Source organism: Corvus hawaiiensis, chromosome 20 (assembly GCF_020740725.1).
Source record: "Corvus hawaiiensis isolate bCorHaw1 chromosome 20, bCorHaw1.pri.cur, whole genome shotgun sequence".
Taxonomy (NCBI): domain Eukaryota; kingdom Metazoa; phylum Chordata; class Aves; order Passeriformes; family Corvidae; genus Corvus; species Corvus hawaiiensis.
This window is the reverse complement of record NC_063232.1, coordinates 6,951,027-6,975,761: the sequence shown is the minus strand read 5'-3', so window position 1 is coordinate 6,975,761 and position 24,735 is coordinate 6,951,027. Positions and strand designations below refer to the sequence as shown.

Sequence of the window (24,735 nt, the reverse complement as noted above, 5' to 3'; positions counted from 1 at the left end):
CAGTTTGCCCAATGTTTTCCTCTCTGCAAAGGTTTTGAGGACAAGCAGGTATGTGTCAGTGCCCCATTCTTCTACTTCAAATTTGCACTCTACCTCTTGCTAATTCAAAGTTAGAGTTTAAATCTGAATGGATTTTTGTGAACGTAGATGTACTGACTTTTATCAAAGTTAGTCTGGTGCTACTAATGAGGATCAGGGTCACTGCCTCAGCTTAGTCAGTTCTAGATCAGACCCTCAGAGTAGGACACAGACAAGTACCAAATGTAGACTTTGACCACAGGGATCTGTTTCAGACAAATAGTTGGTGTGCCAAATCCCAGCTCTCTACTTTCAATCAAGCTCGTAAGGATTTGTTCCTTCCATGATCCCACCCCTCTTTTCAAGGTCAGGCTTTTTAGGAATGAACAAACCAATACTATGGATGTATTCACAGTATGGAGGTGTTAGACCTATCTACAACCATGTTATCCAGCTGTGCAAAAATGTTTAGACTCGGGTTCTTCTTTTGAAAGGCTTTAATTCAAGCAGCTTTTATGTTGCAAAAATGACATACTTGGTTGTAATTGTGCATGATTTCCATGCTGCATGGATATCAAATGCCAAATTCCATCAAGTCAGTCTAATTTAACAAAGACAGATTCCATGGATTTTTTTTGTACATTTCCTCTTTCCTCCCTCTGTGAATGCTGGAAACTACTGTCTTCTCATTGATTGTGATAAGTTCAGGGGAGGGAGCAGCAAAACATTTCAGTGCGTAAAAGAATGTCTGTAAAAGCAAAGAACTTCAAAGGAGTGAACCCCCTTTTATTTCTGAGCACTCAGTCATGGACTAACTTCTTTCATTTCCATGCTGAAGGTAATTATGGTTCAGGTCAACCATATTTATGGTTTGATTCAGCTGGAACATGTCACTGGCAAACTGAGGGGAGATGGGTGCTGGGTATAAACCAGAGGGACTGGAGGAATATTCCTTGTGTCTTCTCAGCTGTCTGCCCCTATGCACACACAGACAGGTATACAGGCACTGAGGGGCATGTTCTGAATGTGATCGGTTTGTTTCTGATACTACCTCCCTGATCGATGTTTAAATCTTCATCTGCCTCTGTTCTATTGATGTCATGAAGATTTTTTGTCTTTTCTTTTAGACTCCTGTTATACCTTTTTACAACTTCTGTATCCTTAGTGGTTTTTGCCTACATTCCTGACCTTGTTTGTTCAGCTCAGAGACTCAACATTTTAGAAGCTTTGTAGCTGGGGATCAGTGTGCCCCAGGCCCCAAGGTCCTCTCCAGAACACATTCTGTAAGCTCAGATAGAACCATCCAGGGGAAGGCTCCTTGGGGAAGGGGGCTCATTCGAGCCTCTCACTGGAGAATTTTTGATAGATATGCTAATTAGTAAGACATATAATGGTATACCAGATCTTTTGGGGCTGTGCATTTCGGTGCATTTGACCTGGATGTGGTGCATCTAAGGATCCTTAAACTAAATACCAAGGTAAAATCCCTTTTTCCCTTCTAACCATGTTTGAGTCTTGATTTTAAGACCAGGAAAAGGCATCACTATCCTGCATTAATGTCAGTGCTGATGCTCTACAAGTGAATCAAGTGTATGTAATAGGTGAGTGTTCTCATCTTCACAGCCCCTCCTGAATAGCTGCAACAGCTGGAAGGTGCCTTGTGAATGAGTTTGAAAGTTAGAAGAAAAGAGGAATGTTCTCATGGCTGAAGGAGCTGAATGTGGCTCTGGGGAGCTGGATTCCCTCCTTGTCTCTGAAGAAGAGTTGCACATGTGTTCCATAGTATTTAGCTATTCTGCTTCTAGGTGTTTAATAATTCCAGTAGAGAGAGGGCTTCCCTTAGCCCATGTAACTTCAGTGGCTGCAGGAGGATAAGGTAAAATCTTGTGCAGTTTCCTATGGATTGAAGAAAGCTCACCCCTTGAGGTAGTGCTTTTTGCAGGGTCATCCCTGCACAAAGCAAAGCAAGGAAATTAAATGTGCTTGGCTGCAGAACTTGCTAAAGATTGAGGCTGTTGTGCAGACTGAACTGTGTTTTCCTCCTAAGGTAAAGATTCCTCTAGGACTAAACTCCCTCCAGCAGGCTCTGATAATCCACTTTTTGTGGGAAAACTTAAGGCTCTTCTTGGCAAGTGAGCATTTGAAGTGCACTAAGCACAGAACATATTGCCCCCCTGGGGAAGGGTTATGCTATTGGGAGGTTCCTAGATAAATTGTCCCATCTTACTCTGCTAGCCAGAACTTATTTTTATGGCCACTTTGTTCAGACTCTTATTGTGGGGGTGGAGTGGTGGTGTGTGCAGAGAGATTGGAGTTCCTTCCAATCTTTGTCTGACCAGCATAGTGGAGTGGGAGACCTGGAACTTGTCTTGTTCTTATTCGTGCCTCTGGCTCTCTGCTGCTTCAAATGGCTGCTGCTGTCTGGCTTCAGAAACACCAGCAGCCTTCCAGTTTTATTCCTTTCCCAAAATGAATGGGCTGTTACAAAGATTTTTCTCCCTTTCTCACAGGAGTCAGGGTAACCTCTATTAGTGACTATGAAGTGCTCAGTGGGAGTAAGGCATGCGTAAAACATCAATATTGACAACAAGATTACTGTGGCTTGTCATGGCTTCTGACTTGCAGGCCTCTTAAAACTTTGTAACGGAGGAGCAGAATCTGCTTTGAGCTGAACTCTGCCATCATAAGCTTGTGTACAGCCAGCCCCTCGCCCCTGCCAGGTGGTCTTTCATGGATTCTTTAGCAATGGTCCATCTATCTACAGGCCTGAATCAATCCATCAACTCTGAACATTCCAAGATTGTGGAGACTGCTGGTTACAATTGAATTTTGTAGCTGGCTCTGCTGGACAACGAGCTGGATGACAGCCTTGATCCTAAAACCTAGTTACCTGAGGAGAGCATGAATACAGCCAAGAACAGGGGAATCTTAAGCCCAACTTGGCTTTTATCTGAGCTTTCCAGTAACATGTGATGGGATTGTTTCCTCTTTAGGCAGGTCACAGTAGTAAAGAGTAATCTGGTCACAGCCAACTGAATTAGCTGGTAAACTTGATCCTGATGAGAGTCAAAGCACATTCAGGGAGGTGTGTATTTGTGAATAAGAAAGGAATAATGCAGTTTTATAGAACTGGATGGCTGGATGGTTCAGGAAGAGATACCCCAGAGAGCCTGGCAGACTTTGAATCTGGATTTCTTGGCACGTAGAGGGCAACTTCTGCTCCTGGCCTCAGGGGAATATATAAATAACTAACCCCTTGTAATGGTGGGCTCCAGCACACAGTGTATGGATTGCTGTTCTGGCAGAGCAAATGGGATGCTGTACTATTTACACAGAGAAAAGGGCACAGTTTGCTTTCATTGAGTCAGAATGGCAACTTTTTCCCAGTGAAAGTCAGTGACCGTCTGATTTTATTGAAATTCCTCTCTAGGATTGCAGGGAAATTGATAGCTCCAGTGAAAAATGTTATGAGGAAACTTGGGGAAATCTATCTAGCTATCAAAACACTCCTACTGTTTTCTGTGCCCTAAATGTTGATCCCTGCTAAGTATAACACACAGTGTGTTATCCTTATGGAAACAAAAAGATAATTCAGTGCAGTTGTTTACACAGGACAAAGCTTTAGGGCAAGTCACAAGCATCAGAAATGCCAACCTCACCGAGAGACTTCTGTGGTATTTATTGGGAGTGGGGAGGGTCAGTTTGTGCCCAAACACATGGAACAGGTGCTGATGAAACAACCCTGCATATTAAGCATTCCCCCCACTCCCAGAATGAATTCCCTTCCTTCTGGCTTGTCCACTTAAGTCTCTACCAAACCCACACCAAAGCTCCGTTTTTCGGGAGCTGGAGCCGAGTCCTTCAGTCCAGAGAGAGCATCATCCCACAGGTGCCGTGTGGGAGGTGGTGCCTGCTGTCGGCCTGTCCTTAGCAGGGCACGGCAGCTGTCGGTCCGTCCTTAGCAGGGCACGGCAGCCCTGGCTTTGTGTGTGAAGCGGAACTGTCACCCCATCGAAAGAGGTGATTAGGCAAGAATGCAGCCGCTTTCATTCTGAGCTGCACGCTCCCGATTCACCGGCTGCTTGCTGAGTCCTGATCGGTTCAGCCCGGTGGTTCTAACACTGCTCAGTTTGTGATCCCTTCTCCAGTGAAATGGAGCCAGCTAACAGCCAGGTGGCTTTTCTCTTGTGAACCTCCTGGAACGTCCTCCAGGGACTCCCAGGATGCAGAGAAGCTTGGGGAAAAGCCAGCAGTTTGGACTAGGAAAGAAGCAAACGCTGTTTTTGGGGATGGCTCTGTGAGTGTGTTGTGGTGTGAGTGTTTCTAAGCATTCATGGGGGAGGGATGGATGGATGGATGGAGAGATCCCTTATGCACCCCGTAGGCTTAGGAAACAGTACTGTGCAAATCCCAATGGTGAGAAGGGAGGGAAGATGAAGCTTCCTGTCAGTGTCTTCCCATCCATGAAGATTGCTCTAACTCAGTCATGCTATCCAGGAATTAAGCTTTGATATGTGAGTATGTGGCTCTTCTGGAACCTACAGTATTTTAGCTTGGTTATCTGTTACCTTACACTTCTCCACCCTCTGCAGTCCCTTTTCTTTCTCACTGTTGGATGACAGGCTGTAAAGACATCCAGAATCTCCAGGGGTGAGCTGTGAGTCCAAATAAGCTTCTGCTGAGGGGTGCAGAAGGTTCAGAAATTCAGTAGGGTGTAGGTATGGCTCTGTCTCTGGTGTCTGCCTATGGAAGCAAACTGCAGCTCCAGCTTTCTGAGTGAACCCAGATGCCCTGGGAGATCCTCTCATGCTGTTCCCCATGTGCTCTGGAAGGTGAGGATTTTTTGTGTCCTCCGGTGTCCAGGTGCTTGAAGCCATCACTGCTGTTGCTGAGTCAGCAGAGAGCAGGCATCTCTCAGCATCTGCTGAGGGAGGGATCAGTTTAAGCTCCAAACAGGAGTGTGCAGAGTTTCTCCAAGTGGAAGCAAACTATTGATTTTGTTGTTCCTTTTAGCCTGAAGGGTCCACAGTGACATCCTGAACCTACACAGTAAATATGATGAGATATCTGCTGGCATCAACACCCGTATTCCCTCTGGAAAAACACGTTGTCAGCTGTGATCAAGACGTGAGGTCTCCGTCTGTAGCCCCAGAAGGAAACTGTCTAAATCAGCAGCTTACGGGCCATGATCTGCAGATCCTCTGTTGTGGGTGAAAGTCTTGCAAGAATTAAATAGGGTGTGAGAGGAGGGGGTGTTTCTTTGGAAACAGCTGGAAGAAATGGACCAAGTGAAACTCCTCTCTCTAAGCAAGGACCAGTTCCATGGGATGCTGCAGAACCTCACACTAAATATGCTGGTCATAAGCATGCATGAGATCCTAAAGGAGCTGCTCTTTGGATCATTTTGTTTGCTTGGTTGGAATATTCTTTTTGAATAAGCAGCAATATATTCTCTGCCATCCTGGATGCATGCCAGTAAAAGTCCTAAACCTTCCTTTCTAGCATCTGTGTGTAATATAAAGGGTCATTTATAATCTCTGTAAGCCATGATGAGGCCTTTCGTCACGTTGTCTGAAGCCTGCTTGCATTCTAGAGGCTGTTCTTGCTGACTTTTGGCTTGCAAAGAGAAGTCTTGGGATGGTTTTGTCTGTCTGTCTTCTTTCTGTTGTAATCACTGTGCTATTTTATCTACAGTGAATTCCAAGCTGGATATCCTAATGCATCCTTGACCAGCTGTGCTCCTGTTTTTGTCTCACCTGCTTGTGTGCCACAGTAAAAAATCCCTGAAAGTTGTATTTGTAGGAAAATTATGCTATCTATGGGAAGGCAAGAGTGTGATGTACCTTTCACTCCTGGCTGTGGGTACCTTTGTAACCAAACTCTCCCTCCTGTTGGTAAAGAGAGAAGCTGGAGAAATCTGTGTTCACATTTGATTAGCTGAGTATCTTTGGGGTCTGACCTTTTTTTATTTATGCCCACACTGGTGTTTCTGCTTTTGAGATGAGGTGATAAGTGTGGTACTTTATCACTGTCACTGCTCTCTCTGTGCTCCTGCTCAGGAAGGTGAAATGTTGTCCCTGGATTTGAGTGAAGGATCTGTTACCCTGCCATGAGCTGTCAGTCCTGTTCAGCCTGGCAAACGCAGGTGATGGCTTCAGGCAAGGAAAGCAGTGGATGGAGAGCCTCGGGGAACTTCTCACTTCCTGTAGTGATTGATTCCTTTTATAACAGGTCCCTGTCAGGTCATGTGAAGAAATGAACCTGGGAAGGTGTTGGGTTTCTCCCCACCCAAACGTGCTGTAGAATGGGAGCAGCCTTTATCTTCAACTGCTGCCCAAGGCTCTGTCATGAGGTTGTACCAAGTTCTGTTCAGCACCTCTCACTTCCATGAAAGGCTGTTCCCAGGCAGGAATTACAACCTGACTGCCAAATTCCTGGGACTTGCAAGGGGATATGTGTACCTGCTCTACTTGGTCCTTGGAATAAGTTGTTAAAAATGTGAGACCTACTCAGAAAACAGCAGTTTGGGGCTTGTTTGGAAAGAAAATCTATGCATTGCAGCAGCACCCACTGAACAGAAACCCCGGCAGAATCAGCTCTGTATGTAGCTTAGAATAATCAACATTTCTTGCAGTTTTTGACATAGGCAGCCTGCACAGTGCCACCTCCAGAGCCACACATGAAGTGCCAGACTCCCAAGCTAGTTGAAAATAATCCTTGAAGGAGCAAGATGACATTAAATTTGTGTCTATGCAAGGGAAGGCATAGAGGGTAATGATTAGTTTCCAATTTCTCCTTAAGAGTTGCAATTTTGAGCTGCCATTGTCCGTTTACAAGAGCAGATTGGCTCCCAGATTCCCTCTGGCAATTCCGGAGTCTGCCCCCATCACCTGCCTTTCTCTTCTGGGGTGTGTGGTGGTGTTTGCTTTCATTCACCTCATTTCCCTTCAGGAATATGAAACTGTGTATTTTTAGCATCAGATATGGAGGGTTTTTTCAGAGTGCAGTTGATTTTTATTTTTTTTCCCATCTGACACAGAAGTACCTTGTGTGTACTCAAGAAACCCAGCAAAACCAATACTAGAGTGATATAATCAGTGTAGGATAATCCATGTACCCTGTAAACAGCAATTCTTCCCAGCTGACTCCAGGAGAAGGCCAGAGGGACACACATACGAGCTACGTAACAGTTAAAGCGTAACGTGTAATTCAATATTTATTTGGATTTCATTGACAAGCCAGAAAAATGACCTTAACATGAGGGGAGGTACTCAAGTCCTTGATAATTATACTCTGATTTAAAATGTTCAGTAACTATTCTGAATTTGCTTCCAGTATTTATGGGCCTTCATGCTCTGTTACATGTTGCTAGTGTGGATACTGCTGCTTCCTTCCTCTCCTGTGGTGGGAACAATTCCTTTACTCCTCACATCTTAATGAGACGTTTTGGTTTTCATGATTTCAGGACACATTATTCTGCCATTATCCTGGCAGGTTCTGTGTGTGTGCAGGTTGTTTTACATGACATGAAATGCTTTGGCTCTGAGGCTCATGCACAGCTGCTGTCCTTCCCATGGCTGGAAGCACTGGGCTAAAAACATGTTTGGGGTAAATAATGCAGAGCTGTGGTTCTCCCAACTCCTCTTGTTCTCCCCCTTTCTCGTGGCTGCTTTTCCTTCCGTGCTCAACTGGCTGTTCCTATGGCAGGAGGAGATATTACCCCTGTCTGAACAAACCCCATGAATAAAGCTTGGAGAGACCAAATGGCTGATTGCACCCAGTGTGCAAGTGAAATGAAAAGGAAAACTTTACCTTGAATTATCACAATTTCAGCCTTTAGCTCATGTCGTTGTTTCTTCTGGCCCCGCTCCCTAAACTTTGTGTTTGTGTTTGTGTGAAGTTGTGTTGAGCCTGTTAAAGGATCTGATGTCATCGTGTGATCTGAAGCTTCATGAACTTTATGTTTTTCCCCCTTGTTTTGGACATTGGTTTGATGCTGCAGATGTTAATACAGGGTGTCTGATCCCTATTTATACACCACAGATCCCTGACAAATCTGAGACAAGTGGTTCTGTAAGACCTCCCTGCCCACCTGGGGTCACCTCAGGTGTGACCACAGTCCACACTTGCTGATGAGGAATCACAGCGGGGTTTATGGGGAGCAGGAGCAGTGTTTCAGGGAAAGCTGCACAGCTGAGCCTTGTCCCTGCTGCCAGGCTCGTGGCCCTGGGCACAGAGCCACCCCTCCCTGGGTGTGCCAGCGTTCCCGGCCGGCTGTAGCCCAAGGGTCAGTGAGCAGCCCGCTGGCCCCATGTGGTCCTGGCATGTGTGCCTCCTATTCATGGAAATGGGAGCTATCCAGAGAGCAGGGGTTCCTGTGGAGATGGGAGGGGAATGCAGAAAGGGGAGAAAAACAACAAATGATGTAAATGGCATGTTCTGGAGAAATCAAAGTGGCAGAGAGGAGGTGGTTTAGGGAAGGAGAAGGGAATGTGCAGGTGCATTTCCACTGTGCAAGCAGTTTGATTTTTGGTGTGCAAGGCTAGGGAGTCGCTGTGGTGCTTGAAGGGATCTGTTCTATTGAGGCCTCTTGCTTTAAGATAGATGAGGAGCCAGGACTCCTCTGGTTCAGCAGGGAATGTTACACAAGCACTGGGTGTGTTTTAGAGCACAAACTGGTGTCTCCACTTCCCACAGTGACCCCAGTTCTGATCCCCAGTCAGTAGGAAAGCGATTCTCAAACCTGTTCACTACACTGATGTACAAAAGCATCACAAAACATTCCACACCAAAATATTCACAAAAACGTGAACCAGCATTTGGCAAAGATGAGCAATGAGTGCAAGGGGGAAATGAAAATAACCTTTTCTGTACCCCCTCAGACATGTAACTGGAACCTAAAACATTTTATTTTTCAGACAAGGTCCCTGAAGGCTCTCTAGGTCCAAATTCCCTGTGCTGAAAATGCAGTTCCTTCTGTCTCATACACCTTGCAGTGAGGGGTCTGTCTCTCTCTTATTTTCTTGTGAGACACTTGTCCCTTCCTCCCCTGCATTTTCCCTTGCCCATTTTTAGGCTGTAACCTCAGCAGGACAACAACAGAACTTGTTCAGCACCCAGCTTGTTTGAGACCTGCTGACAGAGAACTCCACCACACCAAAAAGCAGAATTTTCCAACTCTGCTGTTGTTCAGAATGGTGGGAGGCTGGGGAATGATACCATAAGAAGCAGGATGGAATTAAGACCAGTACAATGGGAGCTGACTATCAGGAGATTTGGAACACTTCTTTTTTTTTTCTCAAGTCCTATTGTTTCTGATAAGTCACAGAACTAAATTATGCACTGTAAAACCCTGGCCTCTGACAACCAAGCAAGAGGCAAAACTGGATCTGTGGTTCAGGTTGGCAGAAGCTGGGAATCTTTCTGCAGCTATTAGAAGGAGGGGGGGGTGAGAAGTGAAGACTACAAGTTAGCCTGGCTATGGCTGGCAGAAGAAACCACCCCATGCCAGATACTTGGCCTGTTTTTACTGCAGTCTGGTGTGTGTTGGTTCACTGGCTGTCTTACTGGGGCTGATTAGTGTGTGTCCTTTCTCTCTGCAGGCACTGGTGTCACTACACGGTCACAAGGACAGTCTCCTGCCAGGTGCAGAACGGGTCAGAAACGGTGATCCAGAGAGTTTATCAGAGCTGCCGGTGGCCAGGACCTTGTGCCAACTTAGTGAGGTAAAAATCTTCATGTCTCATGTTGCCCAAACCTTCCTGCCCTTCCTCTTTGTTTGGTTGCTGGTGAGTACTGCAGAGAGGGCTGAGATCAGAGGGTCAGCTGGGATATCCTGCTTTGGGGTGCTGTGACTGAAGAATGCCACTGGTGATAACTGCAGGGTAGTCACCGGTGAAGGTAAGTGTAGCACTGTTTCCCATTTTAGGAACTCTCTAAACACAGAGAGAGTCTAGTTTAGAAAGGAGATATTGTTTATTCTGTGCAAGGTGGAGGTTTCCACAAAACAAGCACACCGAGGGGTAAAATGCTACATCTTTTATAGAGGAAAGTTTACATGAACCCACCTATCTAATATCCATTCTCCACCTACCTAATGCCTATTTATTTGGGTGATATAATCTCACACAAGTTGCTTGAAACACAAAGTTCTTTTCTTCATTAAGCAACTTCTATTGTAGAAGTTATGTGACAACATCAGTTACATTTACAAAAGGGGAGAAAATTCAGCCTGGGTTCAATTTAAGGACATCAGTATTAGGACAATTTATGGGAACAATTTAGCTCAGGCTGCAGTGCCTGTTTGTGCTTCTCCACACAGGAGGCTGCTGCTGGTCAGGCATGAAAGCAGATAAATGTTCAGTGTGACTGACCAGGGTGAGCAGGGGTGCTGGATCAATGGTTCTGTGTGACTTGTTGGTACCCTGTACTCAGGGTTGTAGTGGTAATATTGATCACATACACTGAGGTTTTGGTTTTCATGATTTGCTGCGATCAAATCCCTTATAGTCCATGAGGGACAAAGGTAATGTGCCCTGGATCTTTCAGAGTGGAGTTTCTTCAGACTTCCTGGATCTCAATACCCTTTAAAGACATGTTAAAACAGAATGTCCTCTCCTCAGACGAGAAACAAAGCTTAAAACCAGCTACGTGTCAGAAACTTGTCCTGAGCCTGCTTTGCCTTTCGATCATTTACAGTCTTGGAACCTACATTTAAGAAGGAAAAAAAAGTGTGAAATAACTGTCCCCAGCTACCACCTCTCAGTAAAATGTCTTTGCATTGTTAAGCTTTGCCTTCTCTGAAAGACATTCTCAGAGCAGAACAGTGTTACCCACCCATCTGGGAATTGGGGCAGAAAAGCCATTGTGCTCTACATTTGCACCTAGCTTCTAAAACAATTTCCCAAGTAGACAAGCCATAACTTAGCTCACAGAGCTCACTCATTTTATTGTTATTGTTACCAATTCAACCACAGGGCATTGGTTGAGGTCCTCCTGTAGTTGATAACCAGGCCAGAAGGTGATTGAACTGCAGGCTGAGACCCACCTCCCTGTTCTTGTGACACTTCATCTGGAATTCACATTTTGCTGTTCATGGGGCTGTTCCCATAGTTGGTTCTCTAGTTTCCACTTGGCCAGTGGTCAGTCTCAGTTTTTTTACTTGTAATATATCTGTTTTGGTGTCTCTTTGGTCTTTGTGCAAGGCTGTGGTTGAAACACTTCATATTTTATGCTGTCATGGCCAAACTTCTGTTGAAGCTTTTTAATTTCCCAGGCTTTTTAGGCACATAATTGTCATTAGAAACTTGTGAGCTTTCACCTTGTCTTCTAAACTTGCCAAAAATCTTACTTATTTTTCGTTGTTAACACAACTGGAATTTCATAAGTACCAAACATTTGATCATGTTATTAGTAAAAATTCTTTTTGTGGGCCCCTGCAGTTGATTGATGCCATTGATTCTTACATTAACCCAGAGACTTTAGGAGTAGTGTGTGCTGTTGTGACATTGTTCATGGAACATTTTCAGTTTCAAATGTAGTTTGGTTTGTTTGCCTGATGAGTCCAATTGTTTGAAGACAATGCAGAACAGCAGCAGACATCTCAATTTTTCTTTCTGTGCGAAAATATGGAAAGAAGCTGGGGTTATTAAATATTCAAGATCTCAGCTGGTGAAAGCTCAGCTAACAGGAGCTGCATTTTTGGAAGATGATCACTGTGGAGAAACCTTCCAGAAGGGATGGGGGGACATCAGTGCTCTGTTCCCTTTGAGTTGGGAGGAAATGCAGGACAAGAGGATGGAGCCCTTCCAGGGAAATGACTCTAATGTCTGTCCTCTAACCACACATGGTATGACATTCTTGCATAAAGTAGAGAAAGACCCTGCACCTCTTTCCCAAGGACCTCTCAGAAAGCTGCTGACAAAATGCTGGAACCCACCCACCTATCATCAGAGGTAAAACTGGTTCCTGATAATTTCCCCTACTGCCACCGTCTGAAAGGGAGAGCCCCAAGAATGAATAAAAACGAAGGTGAATCCTCTGGTTTCCTGAGAGCTGAATGGGCTGTTGGATAAGTTATCCCCAGCCAAGACATCTTTTATAAATGGTTGTTTGTTTTCAGCAGTGCACCTGACTTTGATAAGGGGATGAAAACCGGCTGCTGAAAACGATGGATCTTGTGATGTGTGACTACTGTGGACAATGTTTGGTACCCCTGAGCCAGGTTGTGTGCTTGAGGTGTTGCTTTCTGAGCACACAGCAGCCCAGCACTGTTTCATTGCCAGCCCATAGGGATGCTTGAAGTGGCTTTCTTTTATCTTGGAGTCAAGCTGAAGTTCTAAAACTACTTTTTAAAAAGAAATACTTTCTCCTTCTCTCTCACCAAAATGGGTACTGTCTTTTTAGGAAACACTGATCTCTCTCCTAATTCAGGTAAACACCATCTCCTGTTTTCAGATGAAAACTCCTTGTGTATAAAGGATAGCAATAAGAAAGACAGTTCCCAAAGTCACAAGGCAGTGTAGTGCCTTTTCTATTCAGCCCCTCACTTGCTAGTGCAGTTCCTTGCAAGTTGTATTTGTTTACCTGATTTTTCTGTTAAGAAACTGGCTTTGAAGGGGCTTGTAAGCTTTCATCAGCCACCAAGCTGTACAACTTCCTTTGACAGGTCTCTGAAAATCCCTGCAGAAGACAAACAGAGCAGAAAACAGCTTGGGTGCCCTACTTGTTTGTTTCCTCCTTACCTTGTCTATACCAGTCTCTCTCTTTTTGGGATTTCTGGAAGTCTAGCTTCAGGCAAGGCCAGGCTTACTCCAGGCCTGGTAGTGGCTAAAAATGTTCTTGCTCTCTATATCCCTGTGGTTGTTCAGGTAATAGAAATATATCTGCTTTTCTTTTGCTAAAAAAGTAAATTTAAAGTGTCTTTTGGCCTTCTCCTGTTCTTCTCTAGGGAGATGTGTGGTGCCTGAGCTTGAATTAAAGGGCACAGAGTGTTCTGTGTGACTGTAAGCAATGCAAAATGTCAGTAAGCCATTGGCACTATTTTGGCTTTGTAGTGTTTCTCCCAGCTGTGATTTGAAACAAACTGTTTTCATCTCCTTGTTTACAGGGAGTCAGCCATATCTGGGAGAGCTTTCATTCTGCCAGCACCCATTATCAGGCTGCTCACTAGCAAAAGGGATGTCAGCCAAGGAAAAAGGCATCTCTCAGACTTGTGGTGACAGCTGAGAGGGGCTCTCTGCTGCAGAGACTCCGCTTACAAGCAGACATCGGCGTGGCCAGACGAGGATTTAATCCCTTTCCTGTCTCCCATTCATTCTTGTTGTGTTTCTTTCCCTTATTGCACAAACTGCAGCTCAGGGTCAAGCCCTTGCCAGAGGAGGATCTGTGAGATCCCAGCCTTGCAGCCTCGGCTGTGAGATGTCCTTGCTGTCCATTCACTTGCTCCTGGGAAGCTGCAGCGGAGCTGCTTTAGCAGGAGTGTCGTCATCTTGGCTGGGCTGAGCTGAACTGTTCTGTTCTTGCCCTCCACCCCAGGCTCTTTATTTAGCTTGAGTGCTGAGTTGCTCTGGAGCAGTCTTGGCTGGAGGATTTCCCTCAGCAGATCTGTTCCTGAGCTCTCTCTGTTTGGGCAGCGAAGGCTTTGGCTCCTGTGTGCCATGGGCTGTGCCTTTGCTGTGTCACGCTCTGCAGCAACCTGGCTGCAGCTCCTGGGCTGCTTCACACTCACATGCCATTTGTCTGTCTGAAGGAAGGGACAAAGTCCCTACCTTGGGGCTTCAATGGCAGCCTAATCTCTGGTTCTTTACTGCCTGGATGGTTGTCCCCAGCTCCCAGTAAACCCAGGCATCCAAACCTTAATCCTTCTCCTCAGCAATCCTTTTGCTGCAGCCCAGTCCTGTCCTGTTGGGACACTGCACTCCTCAAGGCTCACTGAGGAGGGTGGTCTTGAAGGCCAGGCAAGGATTTGAGATCTACATTCAGTTGCTGGAGCTTTTGTGACTTCCTGTGCCTTCAGTCCAGCCATGCCACCTCACCTGTAAGATGAGAACAGTGCTGCTTTTTTCTTACTGTGTTTTATGGCACAACAGGGCAGCTGCTTGCTGTACTGTAGCTGGCCAAAATCAGCCTACTTTTGATTAGAGTATTCGTGTATGATTGTTGCAGTCAGTAAAGCAGTGTCTCAGGAGGTGAATGGATGGGATGAATGGCCTTGGCAGATCATGTGCTGTTACAGCCTTCAGAAGACAAACACTTTGTGCTTCAAACTGTTGTTGCTGTGAAAATCCCCATCTCATCTCAGGAAATGTGCTGCCTCATGTTGTAGCAGGATATTCCAGCTCCTCTCCCGCTTGTCCTATCCTTGAAAATGAATGTTCCCAGCAAGGCTGTGTGAGTTTTTATCCTGTTATGCTTTGCTGTGCTCCATGGTCACAGAGCTGTCTGACTTCAGCTTTTGAGCCTCCTGTCTCTGCAGCATTTTCTGCCTTCAGAGACTTTGAAGATTTTCCAGGAAACCCACAGCTGGCTTGTACAGGGATGGGTTTACCTGGTCTCTTACTTTGATAAGTTATCGAAACTCCAAACATTTAATTATTCATCTGTTGGCTTTAAACTTCATGCAGAGATGGGAGAGATGGAAGGAAGAGTGTTCTTGCAACACAGCAAATCTGGGCTCTGATGCCGTTTCCAGCTGCCTGTCACTGCCTGTTTTTTCCTTTCAGTATTGTAGCTGGTTTGGCTTATCACAAATGCTGTGTGCATTTAATGTAAGCAGGCTACACATCTTGCATGGATCATTCTTGTTTGGTGTTTTTGAATGCTGGGTTTTCTTTATTTTTTTTGTTCTTTTCATTTAAACTGAACACATTACTGCTCCCGGGGGGATTTTACAAGCTAGTTTGTAGAATAACAAAGAAGGAATTCTGCAGGCTCATCCAATTTGGTCTTCTGTGCTTTTGAAAACTCTGTTGCTACAGGGTCAGTAGGAGAAGTTGGGGATCTGTCACCCAGGAGATTGGCCTGTAGCTGATGTTTCCCCTCAGTTTCAGAACTAGTAATGCCACAGGGAAATCCTTCTCTCTTTCTTGCTTTCCAGTCAATTGAATAATAAGTCCCAGAGCTTATTCCAGTGCATTAGGATTGCTATTTGAAGTACTGTTAGACATAAACTCTTTTATGTGTTTAATTCCCTTAGGACTCCACATCTTGGAGAGAAATGCGCTTGGAAAAAGGCGTCTGCTCTTCAAAGCACACATGGGATATAAATGCAGGACGAACAGTGCTCCTACAAGCAGGACAGACAGAGGCTCTGGGTGTGTAGGATTAGAGCTGTAGCACAAAGGGGCATTCTCAGCTTTGAACAATGGCTGTGTGGTGCTGGCTGGGCACAGGTGGAGGGTCACCTGTTTCAGGGGTTGTGCTCAGGCTGCTGATTGAGGCCTTTTGATCTTGCCCAGACATCCTCTGAGCACTCCTCCTCCTTACTGCAGCACTGCTCTGCAATAGCACTGACATCTGATTGTTAGTAAAGACAGGAGCTGATGATTACTCTGGTGGCATAGAAACATCTATCTCTGTGTCCTTGGCCTTTTTTCTTGGGACTGGGAGCCTGTCAAGTATTACTGTGGACATCAGGGCGTGGGAGGTAGGTAGGTTTGTTTCCTGGGTTTAGTCTTTTGCTAAGTTGTTTGAACCAGACATATTCAGAGGTAAACAGAGTCTTCTTCCTTCCCTTTGGCAAAGGCAGAAGACACAATGAGCTCCAACACTCCTGCAGCTGCATGTTGTCTGTTTTTTTTAATCTGGTGTCTGCAGGAGCATATTTAAAACTCCTCTGGTTATGTTGCTCCCTGGGGAACTACTGCTTTTGTGGTAGGGAAGCTGGAAGAGCTGGAGATGCAGGAAAAAAGAGCACTGGTCTGATTCACAGTGATGGTCTCTGCCATGCCTGAGTGCAAGCGTGATGGCAAAGGTGCTTCTTGTCCTTGCATCAGCTGTGGCTCTGGTTTGAGGTGAAGTTGCCTTGTGTGTGCTACACAGAGGAGCTGCCTGGTGTAATCAGTGTCTGGTAGGCTTTGAGAGGATGGTTGTGACGGTCTGTCTGGAGTGGGTGTGGTGGTGTTGGGAACCAAATATATACTTGATAGCTTCTCTGAGATCCTGAAGTCCCTTCTTTCCAAGTGCTTTGAGATATGGTTACTTAACCTGATCGATTTGAAATCTGATGTCAGAATACTCTGATATTCTATGGGGAGTTGTAGGGTTTTGGCATGTCTGTGAATCAGGGCATTGGTACCAAGAATCAGAGGAACTACGTCAAGCTTTGTTCTGAATGCCCTTTGATACACCTGTTGTAATGAAGGTGAGGGTCCCTGGAAGGCAATGTGTCAGTTACATGTACGGGGTTGGACCCACTGGGTTGATATCTGACTTCCATGCCATGAGAGAAGTAGGCAAAAGAGAGCTTGGATTCCTTGATTTCTGGATTCTTTGCCAGTCAAAAGGGCAAGTTCATTCATCCTGTGATCCTGAAACCCATCAGTAAGTGACAGTCAAACTTTCAACCTGGGGCTTGAATAAAAATGAATAGAGGCCTCTGAGGGTCACTGAGGTCTCCTTGGGCACAAACTGCAACGGCTGAGTGAATCAGAGTAACAAAACCTTCTCTGGTGATGTGGAAACGAGTTTCACGCCTTCCCTCTCATGTGGGCTTTGTGCACAAACAGCTTTGTTTGTGAGTGTCAAAGGGCAGGGGAAATCCAGAAAGGGGGAAGGTATTTCCTGTGTGTGACAGGCTGTCCTGCTTGGGTCATGGCAGAGATCACGCCTTTCTCTTTTGACTTGATTTTTGAGGCTTTGATCCAAGAATGTGACTCTCTTCCCCTTTCTTGTGTCATGTCTGGCTGTTGTGTTCAGTGACACTTCCTTGAAAGCAAGGGGGACACATCCTTGTGTGCTGAGGAGTGAGACTTGTTGGCTGCCATCCCTCAGTGTGTCCTGACCTCTCCAGTACTTGTAGCTCCATATCCCCAAATCAGTTCATCAGTCAGCTCATGCTCCTTCCCCAAATTACCACTTCCTGGGCAGTCACTTAGAGCCACAAGCAAGAGATGCTGTTTCCCAAATGATAATTTTATGTGGACAAGCTCCTGTAGCTCATCCTACAGGGATCAGGCAGCTCCAAGGACAGCCATGTGGTGGCTCTGATCTAGGAACAGCAGGGGCTGTGGGCTGAGCTTTCTGGGCTCTTCCCTGGGAGTTGCCCCATTCCTGGGATATTGTTGTGAACCCTCAGCAAAATCCCTGGAAATGACACCTGGTTCTTGCAGTGGAGTGGCAGATCCTGGCAGTTTGCTTCTCCAAGAAGTGCTTGGAGTTCTCCTGCTGAAGGGAACTGCGTGTGCTGAGCACATCCTTTGGCTCCCTGGGGAGCGGAGCAGTGCAGGTTGTGGCTCCTCCAAACCTCTTCCACTCTGCTTTGGCAGATTTCCATGCCAGTGTTTGTGGCTTGAGTGACATCCAAGGGAAAGGCTTCCCTATTTTGCTACCAATCCTTTTTTCTGCCTGCTGTGTTTTCCACACGTTTTCATTCAGGGGCTTCTGATCTTTAACAGGTATCTTCCTTCCCTCTCCTTTTCCATATCCTTTTTTCATCTCCTTCAGTTGCAACACTGCAAGTGTCAGATGGTGGCAATGCTTTGCTAAAGGTGCTTTCTTTGCTCCCCTCCTGGAACAGCAGTCAGAAATCTGCATGGTGTTATGCCATAGGTCACAACAGACCTTGGTTCCATGTCACAAAACTGAGGAAAAAGGGTGCTATGAAGAACAGAGCAGCTTCAGAATAAACTGGACTTGCAAGCTGGGCCCACTTCAGATGCCTGAGTGCACGATGCTGAACAGAGCTGCACATGTCAGGCCTCTTCCAGGGAATTCAGGGTGGGTGGTAGACTGTGACAGCTGAGCTCCACGCTTGTCATGCCCTGAGAAGTCCTCCCTCATTTGAGGATTAAACTATAGCTACTTCCCCAACACAGAACTGCTGCCAAGATTCCAGTCTGGCTCAAGCCACTCTCCACACTTCATAATGAAGTTTGAGAGAGTTTTAACATCTTGGTGTTGGCAGAAACAAGGTTTTAAAATCACGGTGTGATTGGAGACTCGCTGGCTCTGGACACTGGTAACAAGGCTGGAGACTTTCATGTGAAGGTCAGATCCAGCTGTGGTGTTAGTGACAAAGTCATGAACTTCTGACTGATGGTTCAGGGCTTACGTGTGGAAAGATGTCTGGAGTCCAACGCCAGGACTGGGAGTTGGGAGACCTGGGTTCAATTCCTAGGCTTTGCCAGAGCTATTCTGAGAGACCCTCAGCAAGACACTTAAAGTCTTTGTGCCTTAGGTGTCTTTGTGAAGATGCACTGAAGGTCTACCTACATCAGCGTGCTCCAAGTCCTCAAACTCACACATGACTATGGACTCCTGAACACCACTGGATGCAGAAGAACAAAGAAATAGGTGGGATGAGCTGGCTCTGTCCAGCCCGTATCAGACAAGTGCCTGGATCACTGTTGTGGGTATTAGCAGTGACTGGTGTGCTTTTTGGCAGCTCCAAGGGTGAGGGCATCACCTTCTCAGGAGGCAGCGCTGCTCTCCTGTCTCTGGGTGAGGCTGTTCCCAGGGCAGGCAGCCCTGTGCTCAGGAGGAAGCTTGTGCAGCTCCCCCTCTCCAGCGGCTATAGGAGAACTTAGCTTGTGTTTGGCAGCTGGCACAAATCATCAGCAAACAACTTCCTGAGAAATTAGTTTCCCAAAGACTGCTAACCACGACTGAGCTGCTCTGTTCTTTCCAAGACACACATGGGCAGCCTCTCCTGGCAAGCCTTTGTTACTGCTCTTTGGAGCAGCTACCAGTCACTGCAGTGCTGTCCTGGGTGTACACCTGCACCTGCCTCCCCTTGGAGCAGTTTTGGATGAGATTCATGCAACCTCCAGCTCTGTTTTGTCCCTGTGCCCAGCTGAGCCTGGGGCAGTGCTCTGTCTCCTGCCAGCTCTCAGCAGGAGGACCCTCTTCCCCAGGGACAGGGTGCTCAGGGCTTGTGTCTGCCTGGCTTGAAGAGACAAGCATAAGCTGCAGCCTGCAACACTGTAATCCCAAAGCTTCAGACTCTCCCTGTGTGTGCCAAATTCCTTTGGCTGTTAAATAAGGGTAGGAATTTCGAGGGGAGCTTGTAGAGTACAACTTCCGTGTTTGCTTTTAGCTTCATGAATAGCAGCAGTGACTTGTTTGGCTGTAGACTGGGAAAACTCACAGTTGCCAGCTTTGACGAGCTGCTGTTTTAAAGGAGAAGTTGTCACTTATGCAACTGTCTGTGTTGGCTTCAGAATCACTGGTGCCTTGCACAGCCCTGCTGTGTCTGCAGGTCACCCTCCAGTTCCCAGTGGGGATGGCAGGGCTTGTGCTCTAATTGGGACGCTGGGGATGCTGTGCTGCTCACAGAGCTCACAAACTTGTCCTGCAGAACCTTGGCTGTGGTCCAGAAGAGGGTGACCCTATTTCAGATGGGGGAGAACTGAGGCACAGGTCAGATAGCTGGAAAAAAGGCTCCATGAAGGTCACTGATGAAGTTCATGTTGATGTGTTGGTACATCCCAGGTCTGAGTGGTGGGGAAAGGGAAGGCACCTGGGACATGGGAAACTCTCTTACTGCTGAGTGAGGAAAGGCTGTTGCCAGCCTCTGTTTAATGTCACAGAAGTCCCCAGGAAGGGAGAGCGTGGGAAACGAGTCATGATCTCGCTACTTGCAGGACTTTGTAGTGGTGAGATCTCCACAAAGCTGCTGGTGCTACCTGGGGGAGGAGAGGTGTGGGGAAGAGCCAGTAGAGCATGAGGGCTTAAGGAGGAAAATAAAAGCTGTTGAATCAGATCCACACTAATAAATCCTTGCTGATACTTTGTGTGACTCCTTTCTCTGTAGCTGGGGGTGGCTGGGTGCCCTGGGATATATCCAGGTGAGAAGATGTGCTATGAATTAGTAGCAACATTGCCCTTGAGTAGGTCACTGCATTCTGCTGACTCCTTGTTTGTGTTAGTTACAGGACTCTCATCAGGCCCACGTACAAAATGTCCTACAGAACTGTGACCACGCTGGAGTGGAGGTGCTGTCCTGGCTTCACGGGGAGCAACTGTGAGGAGGGTGAGTTATCCAGCAGTGACTCTGTCCTTACGGAGCAGCAAGGATGGACTGGCTGCCTTGAGCTGGGGTTTGCTCCTTCATTTGTCCTACACCTCTTAAACACAGGAACAAATCACCTGTTCCCTTCACTCCCCATTGTTATCTGAATGTCACACACAAGCTCTTAAAGGTGGTCTTGGAAAGCAGATCATTCTGAATGCCTGAAAACAGGCCTGAACAGGGAGGGGGAAAGAAATGAAGAAAAGGGAATCAGGGATTCCCTCAATCTGTTTAGAGATGTGCTCATGCTTGGCATCCCCGTTGCGTTCAGAAAATGTGCTTTCTCCTTTTTGTGTGTCATCTTCTCCCTGTCCCTGTTATCACCATCAGTTCCTGTGTCCAATAAAAGCTGGTTCCTGGGTGGCTGCTGCTGAAAGTTTTATGCCTGTAAGGTCTGAACATAAATAATGTGTGTTCCCAGAGAGCTTTGAATCAATACCTTCGGTTCCTCTTTCTACCTGCCCCTTGATGTATTGGTGCAACACTGATGTTGCACAGTGCATGTGAAAACACAGTTCTGGGTTTGGCATCACGCAGAGGAAAACACAGGGGTCTTTCCAGAGCAGGAGGAAAAAGTATTTTCCTTTTTTTGTCACAATAGGGCATATTTACCATTTCCGTTCCTAACATTTTCTACTTTAACTGTTACTTCTGGGGGTTTGAAACAAGTCCTGCTTCTCCACCAAGCTTCAGGTTTAGGCATTAAGGCATCTGCTGAACCTGACATGAGAGTTCACAGCTTGTGAATGGGAGAAACTAAGCCTGAAGTTTTCTGTCCATTTGCATCAGGTCAGCACAGCCTGTCTCTGGGTGCTGAAGGGTCACTGGGGGTGTTCAACATCTCTGAGTCTGCTGTTTGTACTCGTTTTCTTTGTGCTGTGATATCGTAATACCAATCACACGATTCAGGCAAATCTCTGACTAGGAAGTTGTCTCATTAGAGTCCCAAGGAGTGATGGCTGCAGGCGGCAGCTGGCTCCAGGCTGCTGAGGAAACAATAGCTTCCCAGAAGCTCCAGAATAGTCTTACAAAGTGGCAGAGCCACCCTAAGTTGCAGTTTGCAGGAGAGAGCTTTACATTTTAACATAATGCTAAAAGAAGTGAGCCTGAGAGAGAAGCTGCTGTGTGCAGCTTGAGTTTTTACCTGTCCCTGCGGGGAAAGGGGAGCTGGGGATGGTGGCAGAGCTGTTTCTTCCAGTGTAGCTGGGTGAGGATGTGCCTGTGACCTGAGGAGCCCCTGTGTGCAGCCTGCTCGTGCCTGCAGGTTTGGACAGGTGTGAGTTACTGCAGCTTAGTGGTGCTGCTGGTGCAAAGGAGAGATTCCAGCTCCCTCCCGCAGTGCCAGATCCGTCTCAGCAGAGTCCAGTGGAAATAAAAAGCCAACATAAGCTTGTTTGCGAAAGCCGGCAGCGATCTCGCAGGAGCAGGTCTGTGGAACGAGGTGACAATTTTATACAGTTACTTTTCAAGGTGAAACTGTTCTTTTGGGCTTGGATATGGTCTGTGGAGTGTGAGCAGAAAGCCAGTAGTAAGCCCTTACTTTCATGTGTGAGATTCTTTTTACCTTTTTTTTTCCTCTCCCTAAAACATCTGGTGCTACTGACAGTCCCATACCCTTGAATGAAAGAGGAAAATAACAAAAGTCCCCTTTCTAGTGCAGGAGGGTTATGCCACTTAGTTTTTAGTGTAAATACTGGGGCTAGTGGTCTGCATGGCCCTTCAAGCTGTCAACTTCAAAATGGAAATATTTACTTACTCCTTATGTTAGTTCTTAATGTTACTGTCACTTGGAAATTAAAGTAAAAGAGGCTAAAAAGAGGCTGTTTTCGGGTTTCTGGCAACGCAATATAAGGCCTTTTGTACTTTTTCCTTTCTGTGCTCTCCCCTACTGCAAGTTTGGTTCCTCTGACAGGGTGGGATGCTTATCTGTGTGAGTTCTTCCTGGAAACAGCAGACAAAAGGAAACAGAAAACTAAACTGAAGCAAAATAAAAGCAGTGCAGTGATAAAGCCACAGTGAATTAGCAGGGTAGAACCTCAAAATGCTTTAATCTTTCTTTGGTAGTTAGATTTCTACTCAATATTTCATTTCACTTGCATGTGCAGCTGGTGCTTTAGAAGTTGATGTGAGGTAGGTAAAACTGGAGGCAGCCTGGACCTGCACTGTTTTTTTCCTTGCCTTCTTGCTGTGTTGCAAATCCTCCAGTTTTTTGGCAGCCACTGTTGCCAAAGGAATGGCAGCTGCAGTGGCTCTGAGCTTCCACTGCAACATCTCCTGGTTCTGGAGACTGAAGGGAAACACTTCCTTTGCCAAGGGGTGTTGGAATAGTGAGGTTGTGTTTCCATCAGTAGCATGGACTAAGCCAGGAGGTAATGGATTGATGAAGCACACAGCAGAGTTCTGGGAGCTGTGTGTGCATGGGCATGGCTGATGGTGGTCTTTGCATCCTGGTGCTATCAATCTATCTATAAGATCTATTGATTCCTTCTTTAATCCTCAGTGAGCAGGTTTATTATTGGCTCCTTTATTGTGCTGTTCTGGAACATTGTCTTTGGGGGAACCACTGTAGCATATCTGGAGGATAGATTATTTTTACTAGCTGTCCTTATATCAAGCCTTCCTTGCCCTTTTAAAATTTATTTCTTTTAGCATTTTATGAGGGAAGACAGGATGGGGAGAAGGTGAACCAAGGAAAGAAGTCAAAGAATTTGAAAGCACTCAGAGGCTGCAGCTATTTCTGATATTATAACTTGTTGTGATCTCCCAAATGGCAGGTCAGCTTTTCTTTTGCAAAAGCAGCAGTTCAGTGTGGGTGTCTAGCCCCAAAGTATGACAGACTCCTGAGCAGACTGGCTTGCTGTAACACACCTTCAGTGGGAAAACTGCCCTCTGCTAGAGCAAGCTGTTAAATGCAATTCAGTCATTGAAGTGCCTCCATCCTCAGCTGGTAAGTTTAGCTTCAGACAGTAACCACTTAACTGTCACCAGTTAAGGTGACAGGCACCTACATTAATGCTGAAAGCTGCACATTTTTAGATTTAAATTATCCTGGGAATCTAACTCCTGTATTGAAGCTGATAAAGAGCAGCATTGTCTGGAGGAAGCCCAGCTCTAGAGGTGGACGGAGATTTTGCTCTAGTGGGCCATTAACTTACTGAGGTAAATCACCCTGTTCCCAACCTGATTCCTTTTTCAAGCTGACACTGCTTGGGCCTTTCTCCCCTTCCTTTCCTTGCTATCTACTCAGCCCAAGTATGTCAGCATTTGAAAGATCTCAAGTTCCTTTACTGGTTCTGTAGAACTGTGACCTGCTCATTGAGTTGATAGTCAAAAATTCACCAGTGGTACCAGGCCTTCCCTAAGGGTTTCTTGCAACTTCCTTGGATGGAGAAAGAGACTTGATGCAAACAAGTCTGGTGAATATAACTGTCACTAGATGCTAACTTTTATTTTCCAGTTTCAGGAGGTTTTTGTTTTGTTTAAAGTGAAGCCCAAGCCTAGGACAGGAAATGAATGCACTGAGCCACCCAGTCTGCTGACTGCTGATATAAAGAACATATGGATGAGGGCAGTGCAGGGGTGAAGTGGTTTAGCCATTGCAATCATGCATCAAGCTGATTGATTTGAATCCAAGATGATGATGACATTTCAACTCAGCCTTTTTTCTGTATGGCTGAAAGTTCAAAGGCAAGTGCAACCTCTTGGGAGAGGAAAAGTGTCCCCAGCAAATTCAGGGGCTCAGAGCTGCCCTGGAGCTCTCCAGCCAGGCAAGGTCTTATTTTACTTTACAAATATAGCATAGCTTTCTTCCTTGTTTGTTTGTACTGCTTGAGTTTGGGACAGTAGCCAGTATCCTATTTACCCCAGAAGCAGATTGATGGTAGGCAGCTTAGCTGTTTGGGCAAGAAACAGCTCCCAGAGTAACCTCAGCACCTCTAAAGTGATGCTATTGTGACTCCAAGCTTACTTTTTTTTCTTTCTATAAGAATGCAAGTAAGATAGGAAATTTGAGCAGCCTTGTTCAAGTAATGGCTTAACTGGAAAACGTCCTTTTTTTTTTTAATGTCTCCCCCTCCTCATTTCTTGGAATATTATTATCTACTTTTAATAACTATTGTTTGTATCTTTCTTGTCATCCTGATATTTTTCAAACCTCTTAGATTCCCATGCGTTTACAGTTTTCAAAGCAGCATAAGAAAAAGAGGACTTGCCTCTTGGTATGACAGAGTGCAAAAACCCTCTTTTTTACTGCTGGTTCACAAAATTTCTTGGTCCCAGGAGTAGAGATGCAGAACAACACTGCCACGAAAATCTTAAATGAGCAAATGCAATTATGAGACAAAATTTGATGACACTGTGAGAAAGGACATCAAAACAAGAGACCTGAAAGTTTGAAAGCCCACTGAAGTGCTCTGAAGGGAAGGGAATTCAAAGTGGTGTTGATGGGACCTCACTTCTCCAAGCCTTGTTCTTCCCCATGAGCCATT

General features: G+C 45.9%; 1 protein-coding gene across 7 annotated transcripts in view; it reads left to right on the top strand.

Moving 5' to 3' along the window:
* Positions 1-24,735, top strand: part of COL26A1 (collagen type XXVI alpha 1 chain) — a 167,180-nt gene that overhangs the window by 15,509 nt on the left and 126,936 nt on the right. For 5 of the 7 annotated variants that reach the window (XM_048324817.1, XM_048324818.1, XM_048324816.1 and 2 more), the window contains exons 2-3: positions 9,621-9,743; positions 20,106-20,209. In XM_048324817.1, the coding sequence (XP_048180774.1) occupies positions 9,621-9,743; positions 20,106-20,209 (227 nt within the window). The remainder of the gene's footprint in view (positions 1-9,620; positions 9,744-20,105; positions 20,210-24,735) is intronic. The other 2 variants (XM_048324819.1, XM_048324814.1) reach the window with 1 other exon arrangement.